The sequence below is a fragment of the Trifolium pratense genome, linkage group LG2, assembly GCF_020283565.1.
Source record: "Trifolium pratense cultivar HEN17-A07 linkage group LG2, ARS_RC_1.1, whole genome shotgun sequence".
In the NCBI taxonomy this organism is placed as follows: domain Eukaryota; kingdom Viridiplantae; phylum Streptophyta; class Magnoliopsida; order Fabales; family Fabaceae; genus Trifolium; species Trifolium pratense.
This window is the reverse complement of record NC_060060.1, coordinates 34,393,547-34,410,110: the sequence shown is the minus strand read 5'-3', so window position 1 is coordinate 34,410,110 and position 16,564 is coordinate 34,393,547. Positions and strand designations below refer to the sequence as shown.

General features: G+C 32.3%; 1 protein-coding gene across 4 annotated transcripts; it reads left to right on the top strand.

The window, feature by feature from the left end:
- The first annotated feature begins 9,300 nt into the window (after positions 1–9,300).
- On the top strand, positions 9,301–16,564 carry LOC123910778 (auxin response factor 1-like). 4 transcript variants are annotated; one of them, XM_045961993.1, is made up of 15 exons: positions 9,301–9,773; positions 9,903–10,009; positions 10,348–10,463; positions 10,932–11,027; positions 11,152–11,208; positions 11,371–11,523; positions 11,627–11,711; positions 12,823–12,913; positions 13,017–13,181; positions 13,444–13,563; positions 13,650–13,725; positions 14,104–14,269; positions 14,357–14,841; positions 15,542–15,732; positions 15,851–16,564. In XM_045961993.1, the coding sequence occupies exons 2-15, from the start codon at positions 9,970–9,972 to the stop codon at positions 16,020–16,022; spliced, it is 2,013 nt and encodes a 670-aa protein (XP_045817949.1). In that variant the 5' UTR covers positions 9,301–9,773; positions 9,903–9,969; the 3' UTR covers positions 16,023–16,564. The 4 variants fall into 4 exon arrangements, with proteins under 4 accessions (XP_045817949.1, XP_045817950.1, XP_045817951.1 ...); XM_045961994.1 differs by having other exon boundaries at positions 9,319–9,779; positions 9,909–10,009; XM_045961995.1 differs by having other exon boundaries at positions 9,319–9,779.

Here is a 16,564-nt window from a genome sequence, read left to right as displayed (position 1 = left end):
TACCGTTTTGTTGAGTTTCAAGTGTGAGTGTTTAAGTCCACATCGACTATGTGTGGGAAGAATGTTGGATTTATAAGAGAGGTGACCCATTAACTTAACACCTTAAGGTTTTGAGTTGGGATGTGGCGTCTCCCTCTCTTGTGTGGTCCTGGAGCATTGCCCCATTGTTTCTCCCGAGCTCCCCCGGACTCCCCAACAGTGGTATCATAGCCTAGGTTCGGCTTGGTGGGGGAGGGGATCCTGGTTTGGATCAACTATAGTATGTGGGGGAACTCACACTTGGGGGAGAATGTTGGGTTTCAAGTGTGAGTGTTTAAGTCTCACATCGACTATGTGTGGGAAGAATGTTGGATTTATAAGGGACGTGACCCATTAACTTAACACCTTAAGGTTTTGGGTTGGGATGTGGCATCTCCCTCTCTTGTGTGGTCCTGGAGCATTGCCACATTATTTCTCCCGAACTCCCCAACACGTTTGACCTACCTTTTTATCCTCTTTTTTTCCCTTAAAAGTAAGAAGTTGGGTCAAACCACAATTTTTAAAAGTTATAGTAAAAAAGAAAGAAAGAAAAAAATAGCTTCTATATTTTAGAAAAAAATTACAATATATTAAACATATCTTTTAAGTTTTAACCCTATTATAAAAAAAAAAACAAATTTTAACTTACTTTTTTTATAATTTTATAAAAAAAGTAAGATTTACCAATCAATTTTTATTTTAGTTAAAAAACTATTATTTCTAGCTTTATGGTTAAAAAAATCTTCTACACCTAAAAAATATTGGATCAAACAATACCTTAGAGCTGTTACTTTCAATCTCTTAATTTCAGTGGGATCAAATGCACTCTCTAAAAATTAAAACTATATTTAATCCAAATATTTTTGGTATAAACACCAATTATACTAATAAATTGGATTGTTGCTAAAAAAAATAAAAAAAAGTGGATCGTTTAATAAATAAATGCAAATAAACATAAAAGTTAATAAACTGAAAGAAAAAAATAAAAAAATAAAAAAAGAGAGACTCTCGTAGAAAAAGAGTAAAGGTACAGTACAGTCATAAAAATTGGTACAAATGATACATTTCTATCATCTAAGCCATCCATTATTTATATAATATATCAATGGTTGTAATAGACATTTTCCCATCATGGGAAAATTAAAGAGCTGTCCCATTGTAAACGTCACCTTAATTTGTTCATGTAATAATGTACAGAAAGAACTTTGACAAATCTAACACTCGATTACTATTTATAAGCTATAAAACATTATTTTATGTTTATAATTAAATGTATTAATATTCTAATGAGCATAAAAAGCGATAATTTTCTTATAAAAGTGACATGAGAGAGTAATAGTTTGCATTGAGTTTGATAGTTAATCATAAACAATTCCTTTGGTTTAGCTTATTGTCAAACTTATCAAAAATAGTTTATGCAAATAAATAAAATTTTATGTTAATTCATAAATTTTTACTAACGAAAATTGTATCCTGATAAGCCTGTTTTTTCATAAACTACATTGAAAAGCTTATTATAATAGATAAAAACTTATTTATTAATTGCATTAGTTGTTTTTCATAAAAATTAAACAATAACACATTTCGCTTGATCGCCTGAAATATAAAGGTGCTAAACTTGTAAAAAAAGCAAGATCAACGGATTTTATATTCCATCAAATATAAGTAAAAATTAGTAACAAAAGTTTATGTATTTGGTTTAAAATTTAAATTAGATGTATTAAAAAAAATGTCTTGCATTGACACATGTTAAGGAACACAAAAGTAGAAGTTTTACATTGAGAAAAACAAAAAATTGACTTTTAGAAAGTTAAATGCACATCTCTTAAGATTAATTGTTTATATTGAGTTCTGCTAACATGTGTCTTTAGGACAGACGACGTTAGCATTCTCCTTTAAAAATTTGACTAATTTTTACTTATATTTAGACCATAGTATACAGGGGTGTGCAAAAAATTTGGTTATCCTTAACCAAATTATTAACCAATCCATATCCAATTTTAGTTTGCAAAATCCATTTAAAAAAAAACCACACCACTCAATAAAAAAACACCAATTATAAACCATAACCACATTTTATAATTTGGTTTGAAATTGGTTTGAAAATTTAGGCCCAATAACTAATTCAGGCCCAATCTTCAATTTTTTAAAATTCTTTATTATATAATAAAATAATTAATTAAAAGAGGGGTGGAGGACCGGTGGTCAACGCCGGACCACCGGCGGCCGGTGCGGCGGCGGACGACGGTTTCTGGCGGACGACGGTGACTTTCACGGTGGCCGGTGGTGGTGCTCCGGTGGCCGGCGATGGTGCTCCGGCGGTCGGCCACCACCAACCACCCATACTATTTTAATATTATTTTATTTTAAAAATCAGATTTTTAATAATTATTTTAAAAATAATTAAAAAAAATCAGTTTTTAATGTTTTTAATTTTTAAAAATAATTAAAAAATTCAGTTTTTTTTAAAATAATTAAAAAATCAGTTTTTAATGTTTTTAATTTTTCAAAAATTTAGTATTTTAATTTTTTTCCTATTTATTAGTTTTTATTGTATTTAAAAATCAGATTTTTTAATTTTAAAAATTACTCTTTTATTAAATAATAAAAAATATTTTTAAAACAATATAAAAAATAAGTTTTCGGCTAAGTAAAAAATAATTTGGGTTTAAAAAAAATATTTTGTGGGTTGATTATAAACCAATTCAATCATAAAATTAATGAAAAATTATGTTTTTAAAATAATTAACAAATCTATTTTTTTTTATCAACTAATAAAAAAAATTAGTTTAAGTAAAAAACCTATTTAAAATTGGATCATGTGAATAACTTAAATTTTATTACAAACCGGTTATAAATTGGTTCGATTCGGTTAATAACCAAATCCAAATTAGTTTTTAAAAATAACCGGTTTGTTATTGAAATGGTTTTGGTTTAGAACCAAAACCATCAATTAAGTGTGGTGTGGTGTGGTTTCCAAACCATGCACACCCCTAAGTATACTATACATATTGCCCCCATTGCTCAAAATTTCTGGATCCGTCCCTGACTCAACTTAATTGGTTATGAGTTAAATCTGAAGGGAAAAAGAAGAAGAAGGAAAAAAAGTGGGGGTGTAATGTAAGTGACTTTTAATATACCTCATAGGTGAGTATAATTTGTTCTCTTTAATATGAGTATGTTTATATATAATCCTAATTAAGTTACGGTCAAATTTACTTTCTTTATTTTACAGAAGTAATGCTTAGATTTTGAAGTACATTGGAAAAGGATGCTTTAAGAACAAAGCGGGGGACAAAGTGGAGACAGAACACATGAATCCTAAGCGGATTCCATAATCATAGATAGGTAGCAATTCCTAAAAGGAAAAAAGAATAGTTAAGGAAGGTTAAAGCATAGATCACGGACACGAATTTTCAAAATGCGGTGGTGGAATTAGGAACATCTCTATTTAAGGTTTTGTCTAACATGCATCATTTAATATATTTTTATAGTGAATACGAATTTTATAAAATCTATCGTTGGATGGAAAATTTATAACGTGTAGATCTTCCATAATTTTTTTTAAAAATCATTTGATATGTTATTGAGACCCATCAAGATTAACGGTATTCAATAAAAATCCATAAACCGTTAATTTTGATGAGTCTCAATAACATATTAAATAATTTTTAATTATTTTAAAAAATTTATGGATGATCTATATGATGTAAAATTTCAATCAAACGGTGGATTTTATAAAATTCGTATTCGTTATAGTGTTTTCAGCGACTTGTACATGATGCACAACTTGAGAAACTTGTGCACCATAGACTTTGCCCTCTATTTGATATCTAGTATTTTATTTTACTTTTTACAAATTTAATGGATATTTTCATTTGAAGATAGATAGATTAATAAAACAAAGACTTAATTACATTTTTGGTCTCTTATCTTTATTTTAGGTTTTAAGTTAGTCCTTTATTTTTTACTGTAAAAGTTTCAAGTTTGTCCCTTATCTTTTCTGTCGTTCAATAGTTAGTCCCTTTTATCTTTTAAAAAAATTTATGATTGGTCCCTTATCATTTTTTAATTTCACTTTTGGTCCCTTGTCTTTATTTTATGTTTTAATACTATCATTTGATAATTTGAAAGTATTTATCCAATAATTAATAAGTCATATGCATATAAAATAAAAGTTGATTAAAAATTAGGTGCGGGTACTACATGAAAATCTACTTAATTATGTGACTTGTTCTCATTGGTTGTTGAGTAAATAAATACTCTCAAATTATCAAGAAGTATTATAGGCTCCACCAATAACATAATTTTTTGTCCATAAAACATCTTATAAGATAAAAAAAAATTCAATTTTTAAAAGTTTATCTTGTGTTGGAATATACGTACTTTTATAATTATTTTTTGCAGATTAAACAAACTCTAAACATTGATATTTTTTATGGTAAATTCTTTGGTACTCCAAAGTACTTAAGTGTTGTTTTTTAATTACAACTTCAACTGTTTCTTTGTTAGTGATTTTTATTACTCCTCGAATATTTATTATAAAAAAGTAATTTTTGGATTAATTAAATATTCTATAGGGTTATACTTAGTTAGGGAGGTTTTGGTCTAGTCCCCCTCCTTTTTTTTGTATCTCTATCCTCATCTATCTATTTATATATCTTTTGAGGCAGTAGCACTTTGCTACTCCTCTTTTTAAAAAAAAAAAAAAATCTGATGCGGGCGTCCAGCCCTCTTCAATATAAAAAATAATAATACTTTGTTTTTTTTATAATATGGATAAGAGGGAGTATAATATTCAACTCATCAACAAAATAAATTCCTCATTCAAATAGAATTCCTCTTTCAAATAGAAGATGAAAAACAAATTCCTGTACAAACATATGATGTGAGTTGCTACAAAAAATAGTTCCAATATTCACCATATTCAAGAAATAATATTCAACAATTGAGTAAATGTCACTCATTATATTCTTTTTAAATGCTATATTTGTTTTAAAGGACAAGCAAAAAAAAAAAAAAAAAAAACAAGTTGAATAGATAGATATGCATTCTTCAGTCATTCTATATTTTCAGTCGATTAATTATGCATTACGATTTGATTTCTGATTTCCATTCCTGTATGTAGGCGCTAGCAACGCCATTGGTAGTGTGCATTACTGCTTATTATTTTCAAGGTCCACTTCTCATGCACCATCAATATATATTCAACTACTTTTGTTCAATTTGTCATTACTCGTGGCTTGTTTGTGGTTATGTCGGTAGTAATCAAACCATTGAAAACCCACCTCACCTGTGTGAAAGGGTAAAATTGCTTTGCTTTTGGTAGCTAGCAATGTGGAATGAATTAATGCCTTAAAATGAAAACTATGATGTGTTCCTTCCTTCCTAACTCAACTCATACATACACTATTGTTGGAGTCAAAGATACACACACGACGATGAAGTAAGTAAGATTCGTGTACCGAATATTTATTTGTCAAAACACAATTGATGTAAAGTCAAAAAGGGTGACAGATTTATTTGAGTTGGTGGTTGAACTTGGACTACTCTCTTCTCTTTAACGTACGTACATCATCCTTTCCTTTCCAAATTTTATAACTTCCGGTCACTAGCTTCGTGTATGTCTAGTTTTGCCTAATTTTTTATCTTTTGAGTGAATTATTCAGTATAATCGATTTTGAGTGAAGTGAAAAATTACTAGGAATGACTCACTCCGGTATTTATAGACGAAGTTGGCAACCAAAAACTGAGAGAAGGGGGGCGGGGGGATACGACCACCTCTCTCCATAATCAAATGGAAATGGATTAATATTAATATTTGATGACTCATTATACGCACACTTTAATTAATTAAAAATTGATTCTCCATAAAAGTAGAAGCCGGGCCAAACAAAGTTTAAGATAAGTACTTTTAGAAAAAAAGAACTTATTTTTATTGAACAAAATGGGAACAAAAAGTATTTGTATAGAAGGGAACAAGATTTCCTGCAGTAAATTTTTCACACAGTTTCACGCTGTGTTAAATAAGGACCGTCCGATCTAATCTGAATGGTTCAGATTGATTTGGACTGATTTTGTATAGATTCAATATGAACCGACCGATCTGAAATGGACGGATGAGATCTAAAACAGCGTGTAACTTTGTGATTTACGACTGCAGAAAATCTTGATCCGTATAGAAGTAGATATTAGCTACTTTAGAAAAACACGCTGAGCTTTTTCTCCTAGAACTCTCTTCGATCCCTGCCATTGCCATTTCTTTATCTTTTTTGTTTTTTTTTTTCTTTCTGATTTTTTAGTATATTAAGAAAGGAAAATGCTTGAGAGCACGACACAAGTTGTCGTCTCAAGCACACAACAGGCATTTTTACAGCATTTGTACATATTTTACTTTTAAGCGGTTGTTGTATTTTTTTTATTGTACACTTTTTTTTTTCCAGCGGTTGTTTGTATATTATTTTAGATTAAATATGTTTTTATTTAATTTGGCTTAATTGCATATTTAGTTATTTATATTTATTTTGTGTTTCAATTTGATCTCTTATGTTTAAAAATTTTTAAATTGGTCCCTTATATTATTGATGTCAACATAAGTTCGTCATTTTTGTTAAATTTTGAGTTAATTTCTTCTGACTTTTCATTAAATTTTGAGTTAATTTCTTCTAAAATTTTTATATAGTACCCTCCTAAATTGTCTGCGTACACAAATCTATTAGCCACGTTGACGATTTAAACAAAAATTTGACTAAAATGACCAACTTGAAACTTTTTAAATATAATGAACGAAATTGAAACTTAAAATAAACATAAAGGGACCAAATATGCAATTAAGTCGTTTAGTTGTTATAAAATGAGAAGATTTAATCATGAATTTTTTAAATTTCAAAAGAAAGAGACAAAAGTGACAAAAATTTCGAATTAGAAATCAAATAGTTTTCTTTTTAGGAACTCTTTATAATGTTCTAAATATATCTACGAAATAATCATTGAAAAATATGCATTGGCTATTTTAACAATAGGAACTAAAATGGTTTGCATAATAATTTTTAGGATCAAAATACACCATTTTTTTATAACTAAAAACAAAATTTGATAATTTTGTAGTGAAAAAAATATTTAATCAATTTTTATATATATACCAACCAAAAAGACCATATATACAAAAAGACTAATTATTTTAGCTATGGCTGTTTCTATAATTTACAGTATTATTATATATATACAGTAAAAAAATAGTATGCTATGTTAATATTATATATGTTAGTACGAGTTCAGGTTCCCTCAATTTATTATCTCTCCATTTATTCTCCATTTAGAGAGAGATAGACACAAGAAAAAAATAGTGGGGTCCACAAATTAGTGGGACCCACTTTTAATGGGTCCCACTAGTTCTTTATGTGTCTATCTCTCTCCAAATAGAGAATAAATGGAGGGATAATAAATGGAGAGAACCCAAACTCATGTTAGTACAGTATTAAGTAAGGAAAGACTTGAGGCAAATTAATGCGTTCGTGCTACTAAGACGAAAATTCAGTCGTGCCATGTAGCACTGCTGATTAAAAAATTGACTCATGAGTCGTGACTATTTTTTCCCCCAAAATCTAACATTTTTTTATTTGTGCATACTATGCTTGCTTTACATAATAAATTGATTGATACATTTACAAATTTATATTTTCATGCGTATAATGACGTTGTCATTTTTTTTGTTGACGTTATCAATTTTATTTACATACATTTTGTCCAAAAAAAATTATTTGCATACACACTGTTTTTTTTATATATATTTCTATTAAATTTGTATTTTATTTTTAAATAATTCATTCTCTTAATATTTTTTAATAGGCCAAATACATTTAAGTTTGTAACAAATAAATAAACGTGTAATATATTACAAATTTAAAGAACCAATTTGATTTAAAAAAGTTAAAAGAATAACATGTTACAAATATTAAACTTAAAATAAATACCTCTAATGTATTTAACCTTTTTAATAAAAACAATAGTTCTACCAGACAATTCAACTTGAAATTGCTTAGCATGATAGAATTTACCAAACAAATTTGAATTAAAATTAAGCTAAAAATTTTGAATTTACCAAACAACTTTTGCTTTATTTTAAAAGTTCATAATTTTAACTTTACTTTTAAAGTAGCTTTAATGTTGGAAAAAAGTCGGGTCAAACGTACCCTTAATTATAGTGGAAAAGTGGGGGTAGCAGTGGGCGGCCCATCCCGATCAGGTCTACCACGTTTAAGTCCGTACAAAAGCAGGACGAGCCAACTTAGGCGTCCAAGATAACAAGTCATGTCCGTACAGTTTACTAATGAGTTAGCGGGTCGGCCCGCCAAACAAATTTTTATTTTATTTCTACTTAAAGATTTACTGTATGATTTACAAATTATTTTTTTTAAAAAAAAAATATATTTTTCAACAATGCATAATAGAAGATAATTCTAAAGACTAATAAACTCAAACCATGTAGTGAATAGTAATGATTAATAATTACACACGGAACCCAATTGGTTCATGTAATGGTGGTGGTTGTAGAGAGAGAAAAAGATCGTCAGATAGTGGAGATTTTTGGACTTTCCATGAATTTCTAGGTTTTTGCATGAGTTTTTGGATTTGAGTATGAATGATGAAGGTTAGGGATGAAGTTTAAACATTATTTCGTGCCCAAAAATAGTGGTTATCCCCTGATATGAGTGAATCTCGATTTACCTCCTACGCATACCATAATATGAGTGAATTTCGATTTACTCACTATAATATGAGCGAATTTTGATTTACTTCCTACACATACCACATCATCAAATATGTATAGCATAGTGCAAGTTGTCCACTGAGGGGGACAAATGATGGAATCTGCATATTACAAGTGGGGAATAAAAAAAAATATTATAGGGGAATAAACTGAAATTCGCGCACATTGTAGTGTGTAAACGTCTATTAACCATCTAGTATTTAATACTAATAGGAAGAACACATTTTTCTAATTTCTTTTTCTTAAAAATAAATAAATAAGTAGATGATATATTTATATTTGTGTCTCTTGTTAAATTAGCCAAAAACAAATTAAAAGCGACATAAGCATGTCATATCATCAATTTTGTCCATTCAAGTGTCAAATTATTCAGTGAAAAGATAAAAATGACAATCTTCTTCACGTTATAGGGTTGGAATTGCAAATAACATTTACATAGGGGTAAACATTACTAATGAGAAATACTATTTAACCCTTAATTATTTGATCATCTCACTGGTATAAAGTTTGTTAAGAGACCATAGTCTTTTAGTGAGAGAAACACATCTTTTATCTAACTCTTTTTTACTTATACTAGTAAATGATTTATTATTATGGAATGAGTTTTTAAAAATATAGCATTAATTAATTAAGTAATTAATCTATGTAAGTAATACCGTAGAAAGAGAGAAAGAAAAAGAGGGATGAGAGGGAACAGGGGGGTCGTGTCGGCTTGAACCAAACATGACCTTATCAGAGATCAAATTTCGATCAAATTTCGATCTATTCTGCGTTCGTTTTTTCTTTCCCCTTTCCCAAACCCTAGCCACCCGAGTCACCGTCAATTTCAACTTGGAGCTTCATTTGTTTGGTTCTGAATTCTGATTCTGATTCTGCTGAGCTGCGATTCTCCTTCTGTTTGCCGCCGGATCCATCGTTGTTCTTCGCTCTTCACTCTTCACCCGCGCCCGCTCGATTTGCATTCCTCTACCCCCATCTTTCTTTAGTAAGTGTACGTGCACGCCATCATCACAATATACCTTTTGTTTAATGTTGTAATTAATTAATGGATGGATGGATGCATGCGCTCTTGTTTGGTAACCTAGTTGATGTTATTTATTGATTTCCTTTGTAGAAGCAGAATTGAATTGAATTGAATTGAATCCTCATTCATTACCGTCTTGTACTCGGGAGGAGCTCATATGGCTTCAAATCATTTGTCAGCTACGATCAGCCGTGCAGGTTTCACTTCACTATTTTTAATTTTGTTATGTGTTCGATCGTTCGTGCTTAGAATCGAGTGAATGAATTTATAACTCTAGTTGCTAGTAGTAGTAGTAGTACACTTTGGAGCGGACATACATTTCTCCACATATGGTACCAGTAGTCTCACTCTCAGCTAGCTCATAGAGCCTAACCGGGGTTACCTCATCATAAGTTCCCCCCTCCTTTGATACACAGACAGTTCTGTAATCCAACCTCAAACAAATACTGCCACATAAACCTCATCACTCATCGTGATATTTCACATGCAGTATCCATTACCTACCTATTCATGTGTTTCAATTTTCCTTTTACAGGGGCAACTAATGATGCTTTATACAAGGAATTATGGCATGCCTGTGCTGGACCCCTTGTCACTCTTCCCCGTGAAGGGGAGAGAGTTTATTACTTCCCTCAAGGTCACATGGAACAGGTAAAAGTTGAATGCCCATGCATGAGCATGACTTATTAATTTCTAACTTCAATTTTCGTAATTGTTTTGTTTTCTATGGTTTAAGATCTTATTCATGTTGCTGGGTGTTAATCTTCTAGTGTTTTTCTATGCTTTATACAACAATTTGTTTTCTCTTGACTTGGCTTTGTTTCTTGTCAGGGATTACTTTTGTTCCAACTTGGTGTTATTGAAACTGTTCAAGTTGTGTCTGGTTGAATTCACTTTGCATCTAAACTTTGTATTATGATGGGCTATTTATGCTTGTGCTTTCGATTATTACATTGTCGTGTAATGATGTGTATAAATTTCTATCATCATAGCATTTTAAATCATATGTAACTATGATTCATAGCACTTGACAATCCATATGTTGAGCATAAATGGTTTTTGTTATATTGAACTGTGAAGTTTTTTAATCTATCTTACCTGTGCTTATTTATTTTATAGCTCGAGGCATCTATGAATCAGGGATTAGAGCAGCAAATGCCTTCCTTTAATCTACCTTCTAAAATATTATGTAAAGTGGTCAATATTCATCTTCGGGTTAGTCATAATCTTTCTCCACAATCTTATTGGAGATTTTCTTCACTATCATTCACCTATTTGGAAATCTATTTTGCTTTACTGTGATAATCATTTTATTGTTAAAATCATCTTGGTCGTGTAGGCTGAACCTGAAACAGATGAAGTATATGCACAAATAACTTTGCTACCTGAAACCGATGTAAGTATGCTATTCTTTGTTTGACATGGTTGTTATATTTAAAACAGTTATGTTCTTTTGATTTATGTCTCAACTCATTTTCCAGTCATTTTGTTTCTTGCCTATTTGGTTTCTTTTTTGTCTCATTTTATGTATTTTTTATTTTCTGTATTGTTGATTTAGCAAAGTGAAGTGACAAGCCCAGACGATCCTCTGCCCGAACCTCCAAGGTGTACAGTTCATTCATTTTGCAAGACACTTACAGCTTCTGACACTAGCACTCATGGAGGTTTCTCTGTTCTTCGAAGACATGCAGATGATTGTCTACCACCACTGGTTAGCAATTTTATCTTCTCAAAAGTCATTAAGGACGCTGATCATGCCCGTCCTTAGTTGTTATTTACACACTATAATTCCTTAATTCCCTTGTTTCATTCAGGACATGACTCAGCAGCCACCATGGCAAGAATTGGTTGCAACTGATTTGCACGGGAATGAATGGCATTTTCGACATATTTTTCGCGGTAAGTAGCTTGCTTAATATTTTTTTTGGTTTATCTTTTAACCTTATTAATGTAAAGGACAACCTACGGACCTAGTGATATAAAAGTATTAAACACTTTCTATAGTGGAAGAAGAATCAAATCTGTTGTGGGTCTGTTGACTTGCCTAAGTTATCTTGCATTTGCAAAAAGATCGATTCTATCAACTCAAACTTATGATCTCCTAGTCACATAGCAGAACTCCGACTATTGCTTCAAGGCTTCCATTCAACCTTGTTTTATGATGGTTTTATTTCTGCGAAGTGTTTACTTGATGGAAAAATTACCCTCTAAAATTATTTAAACTTTTAATTCATTGACAAAATTACCCTCAATTTCCATGTTAAGATACAAAATTATCCTTATTGAAATTTTAAAGGTTAAGGTACCTCTAGTTGTTAGTTTTACTTGTGACTCACTTTGTTGCTTCAACTCTGTATTTGTGCCCTGCTGGCTGCTGCTACTCTTTCTTGATTTGGGTCACTTTCTCTATTTGCTGCTGCGCTGCTGTGGACTGTTTTTTTTCCACTTTAGGACTTTGCTCACCCCAACTTGTATTCTTCTTGATTTGTTTATGTTGCCATCCTATTTTGTTTACATTGTCATTCTTGCTATTTTGTTTGTGATGTATTATTCTCCATTACTTTTTTTTGGTACAATATTGTTCTCCATTACATTGCAGTGTAGCAAAATATTCTTTTATATAATTTTGTAGAATTCAATTTTATAAATATTTTATTGGGCTAAATAGATTGAGAATAGTCGTCAACAGATGTTTGATTTTGCATCGAAGCTATAACTCAACTCATGAGAATGTTGCAAAATTATAAGGATACAAATATAAATTAGTTTTAAAATCCCTCCACACCCCCCCCCCCCCCCCCCTTTGAACCAAACATATATTTAATTAAAGTCCCTCCCTCCCCTCCCTTCGGTTGAACCAAACGAACCATAAAAATTGTGTTGAGTAAAGTCTGATAGTGTCATAAATTTCCGGGTTCCCACATGCACTGTTATTATATTGCTGACTTGTTTAGTACAAGATTTTGGTGTTCATACTTTCAGTAAATCCCTGACTGCGAGTAATTTACAGGGCAACCCAGGCGCCACTTACTGACCACTGGGTGGAGTGTCTTTGTCAGTTCCAAAAAATTAGTGGCTGGTGATGCATTTATATTTTTAAGGCAAGTTGCTCAGTAGAAATATTATGCCTTCCTTTAGGGGCAAGAAAAAGTACTTTGCATTTATTTTTGTTTCGTAATGTTTTTTATTGCTTTGATATTCTAGGGGTGAAAATGGAGAGCTCCGAGTTGGAGTCAGGAGGCTCATGAGACAGCAAAGCAATGTGCCATCTTCTGTTATATCTAGTCACAGCATGCATCTTGGTGTTTTGGCCACTGCATCTCATGCCATTTCCACCGGAACATTGTTTTCTGTGTTTTACAAGCCCAGGTCTTGTACTTCACACTGAAGTAATTAGTAATTTTTAGTTCATGGTGTTGTTGTTGCTAACTTGCTGTAAACTTTTGCCATTGATTAGTACCTTTAACATGCATATAAATGTTTTATTTGTATTTTTACTTGTGCCTTCCCGCTTTCTTGCAATTAAACAACTGTTTTATTTTTGGGTGAAATAATTTAACTGGTATGATATTTGAGTTTGCTTTGCTTTACATAGTTGAAATTTTCTGCTGACTTATCAATATTATCTTAGAACAAGCCGGTCAGAGTTTATTGTAAGTATTAACAAGTATCTTGAAGCTCGAAATCATAAGCTTTCCGTTGGGATGCGATTCAAAATGAGGTTCGAGGGTGATGAAGTACCTGAAAGAAGGTGTGTGAGCTGGTTGCTTGAAAATTGATAATTTTATTTTACTACATTGTCCAATATAATCCATGTTCCTCACCCACTGAATACAGGTTCAGTGGTACAATTGTGGGTGTTGAAGATAATAAATCGTCTGTTTGGGCTGATTCTGAGTGGCGTTCATTAAAGGTTAGTGTTCATGGTTTTAGATGCGGTTTCCGGTGTTTACTTTTATAGCTTGTAATCAGTAGCTTTCCAAATATATTCATTTTAGTTTTAGTATAAGCTATAAAATAGTAGAGCTTATTGTGGCATCTCTTTAAATTGCTCCTGAGAAGTCAATGCTTTGTTTATGAAACAATCTAGTAAGTGATATTATCATGTTTGAAAATTCAGCAATGTACTTGTTAACTGTCAAATAAATTTAGCTACCAGAAAATGGCCAAGATTTTGTATATATGAAAGTACAAAATGGAGCATGCTGACACTTCTAGTTAGTATGATTTGAAATTTGCATAGCAGCATTTTGTTTGAGAATCTTATGTAATGATATGTAATGTATCTCAGGTTCAATGGGATGAACCGTCATCAATTCTGCGTCCAGATAGAGTTTCTCCATGGGAATTGGAGCCACTTGTATCTACCCCTCCTGCAAACGCCCAGCCAACCCAACGAAACAAGAGATCACGGCCTCCTGTTCTCCCTTCAACAATTCCCGATTCTTCTCTGCAAGGTGACTAGATCATATGCAATTTCCCTATATAATTCTCTTATCCGTGCTGCTTTTATACATAATAATCTATTTTCTTGTGCATATCAGGCATATGGAAATCACCAATTGAATCGCCTTTCCCTTATCGTGACCCTCAACATGGACGAGACCTCTATCCATCACCAAGATTCAGCTCTACTGCGACCAGCTTTCTTGGTCTTGGTGGGAACAGCCCTGCTTCTAACAAGTCAACATATTGGTCAAGTAGATTGGAAAACTCTACTGAACCTTTTTTGCCTATAGCACTTAAAGAATCTGGGGAGAAGAGACAAGGCACTGGAAATGGCTGTAGGCTCTTTGGGATTCAGTTACTTGAGAATTCTAATGCAGAAGAAAGTCTGCAAACAGTTCCTTTGTCAGGAAGGGTGGGTGATGATAGGTCTGTTCCGTCCTTGGATGCCGAGTCTGACCAACATTCTGAACCATCAAATGTTAACCGGTCTGATATTCCTTCAGTAAGCTGTGATGCTGACAAATCATGCCTGCGGTCTCCTCAGGAGTCCCAAAGCAGACAAATAAGAAGCTGCACAAAGGTACATCACTGCTTTTAATATTAGTCTTTCACGCACTACACTACACTCCCTCTTTCCTTTACAACCTTGCAACATTCCCTGTACATATTTCCTGTACACTAATTTAATGTAAGACAGACAGCTATATAATGCATCTTTTTTTTGTTTGAAACATATATAATGCATCTTTACTGTGCAAATTGTGGGATGATTTTTTGCTTGTGATATAAGGACATGTTTAGAACCTATCTGCATTATTGACAACATTTGAAACACATTATAGAGTAAATATGACATGAAATGGTTAGGAAATTCTTATAAATTCTTCAATTGTGATACAAAGTGTAAATTTTATTACTTGTCTTCTGTTTGACTTTGTTTTCACAATTCCATGTACAATCATCTGAAAATCGTTAACGAAGTTAATATATGGTTTCATTTTTGTGGTTATTAGTTAAAACAAACTGGAAATGAAAACGAAAAACAATTTCTCAAACCAACTAGTCCTTCTTTAGTTGGAATATTCTCCTATCTAGTTAGTCATACCGACTTGTTGTTGGTAACTGGTAAAAATGGTTCTGTTTGGATAATTCCAATTAATTTTTTTTCATTGCCTTATTTTCCTTGGACTAGAAAGCGGTTTCGCCTCCTCTATTTTACAGTAGGGTAGTGCCAGTACCTGCATTGTGTGATGAGATTGTTAAGTTTAATATTGCTCCAGGTTCACATGCAAGGTATGGCTGTTGGAAGGGCTGTAGATTTAACACGTTTTGATGGATATGAAGATCTGCTTAGGAAATTGGAAGAGATGTTCGACATTGAGGGTGAACTCTGTGGGGCAACAAAAAAATGGCTGGTCGTTTACACTGACAATGAAGATGATAGGATGATGGTTGGGGATGATCCATGGCTGTAAGATTATTTGATACTAACATACATACATTCTCTTTGACACTATCATCTGTAGCATAGTAGTTTGCAATTTTATATACACATGTGTATTGAGTTCTGTCTTGCTATTTTACTGCAGCGAATTTTGTAGCGTTGTGAGGAAAATTTTCATCTACACACCAGATGAGGTAAAGAAGCTCTCACCCAAAATATGTCTTCCGACCAATGAAGAAGGTAAACCATGCAAGCTGGATTGCGAAGCTGTTGTCAATCCCGAGGACCAGTCATCTATTGTGGGGCCTGGTTGCTAATACTCCTAGGTCTTCCAACATACTAGTTGTTATATACAATAAATATTGGCATGAAATTAGGAAGTGGAACGCGAGAGAATGAACCTAGCAAACACTTCATCGTGGCCTATAGGAGCTTATCACTGGTTTATTCTACACCTATGCTGAAGCAGCGTGGCAGCACCAACCTAGAAGGCTTGTTTAATGTTATGTTGTTTGATGATCTACCTTGAAAGATGACAGGCTTCGGATGTTGTGGTTTTTCTATTTCTTCTATAGCTCGGTTTTTGCCAAGGGTCTCACGGCCCTTTGCTTGTTCAGTTTTGAATGGGCTGCGAGCATGAAGAAGAAATGTCTTTGCCCAAGTATCGTACTATGTATGCATTTGATTTTGGTTCTTTTGTAATTCCCTTGATGTGATGCATCTCGTTTATGTATATATAACTATAACTATATAATCTTTGAACACTATTTAATGAATGTATATCGAGCCATTTTTTCCTAGCAGCAGTTGTGCGTGATCTGGCCTGATTCTATTAAACTGGTAAGCATATTCTCTCTTT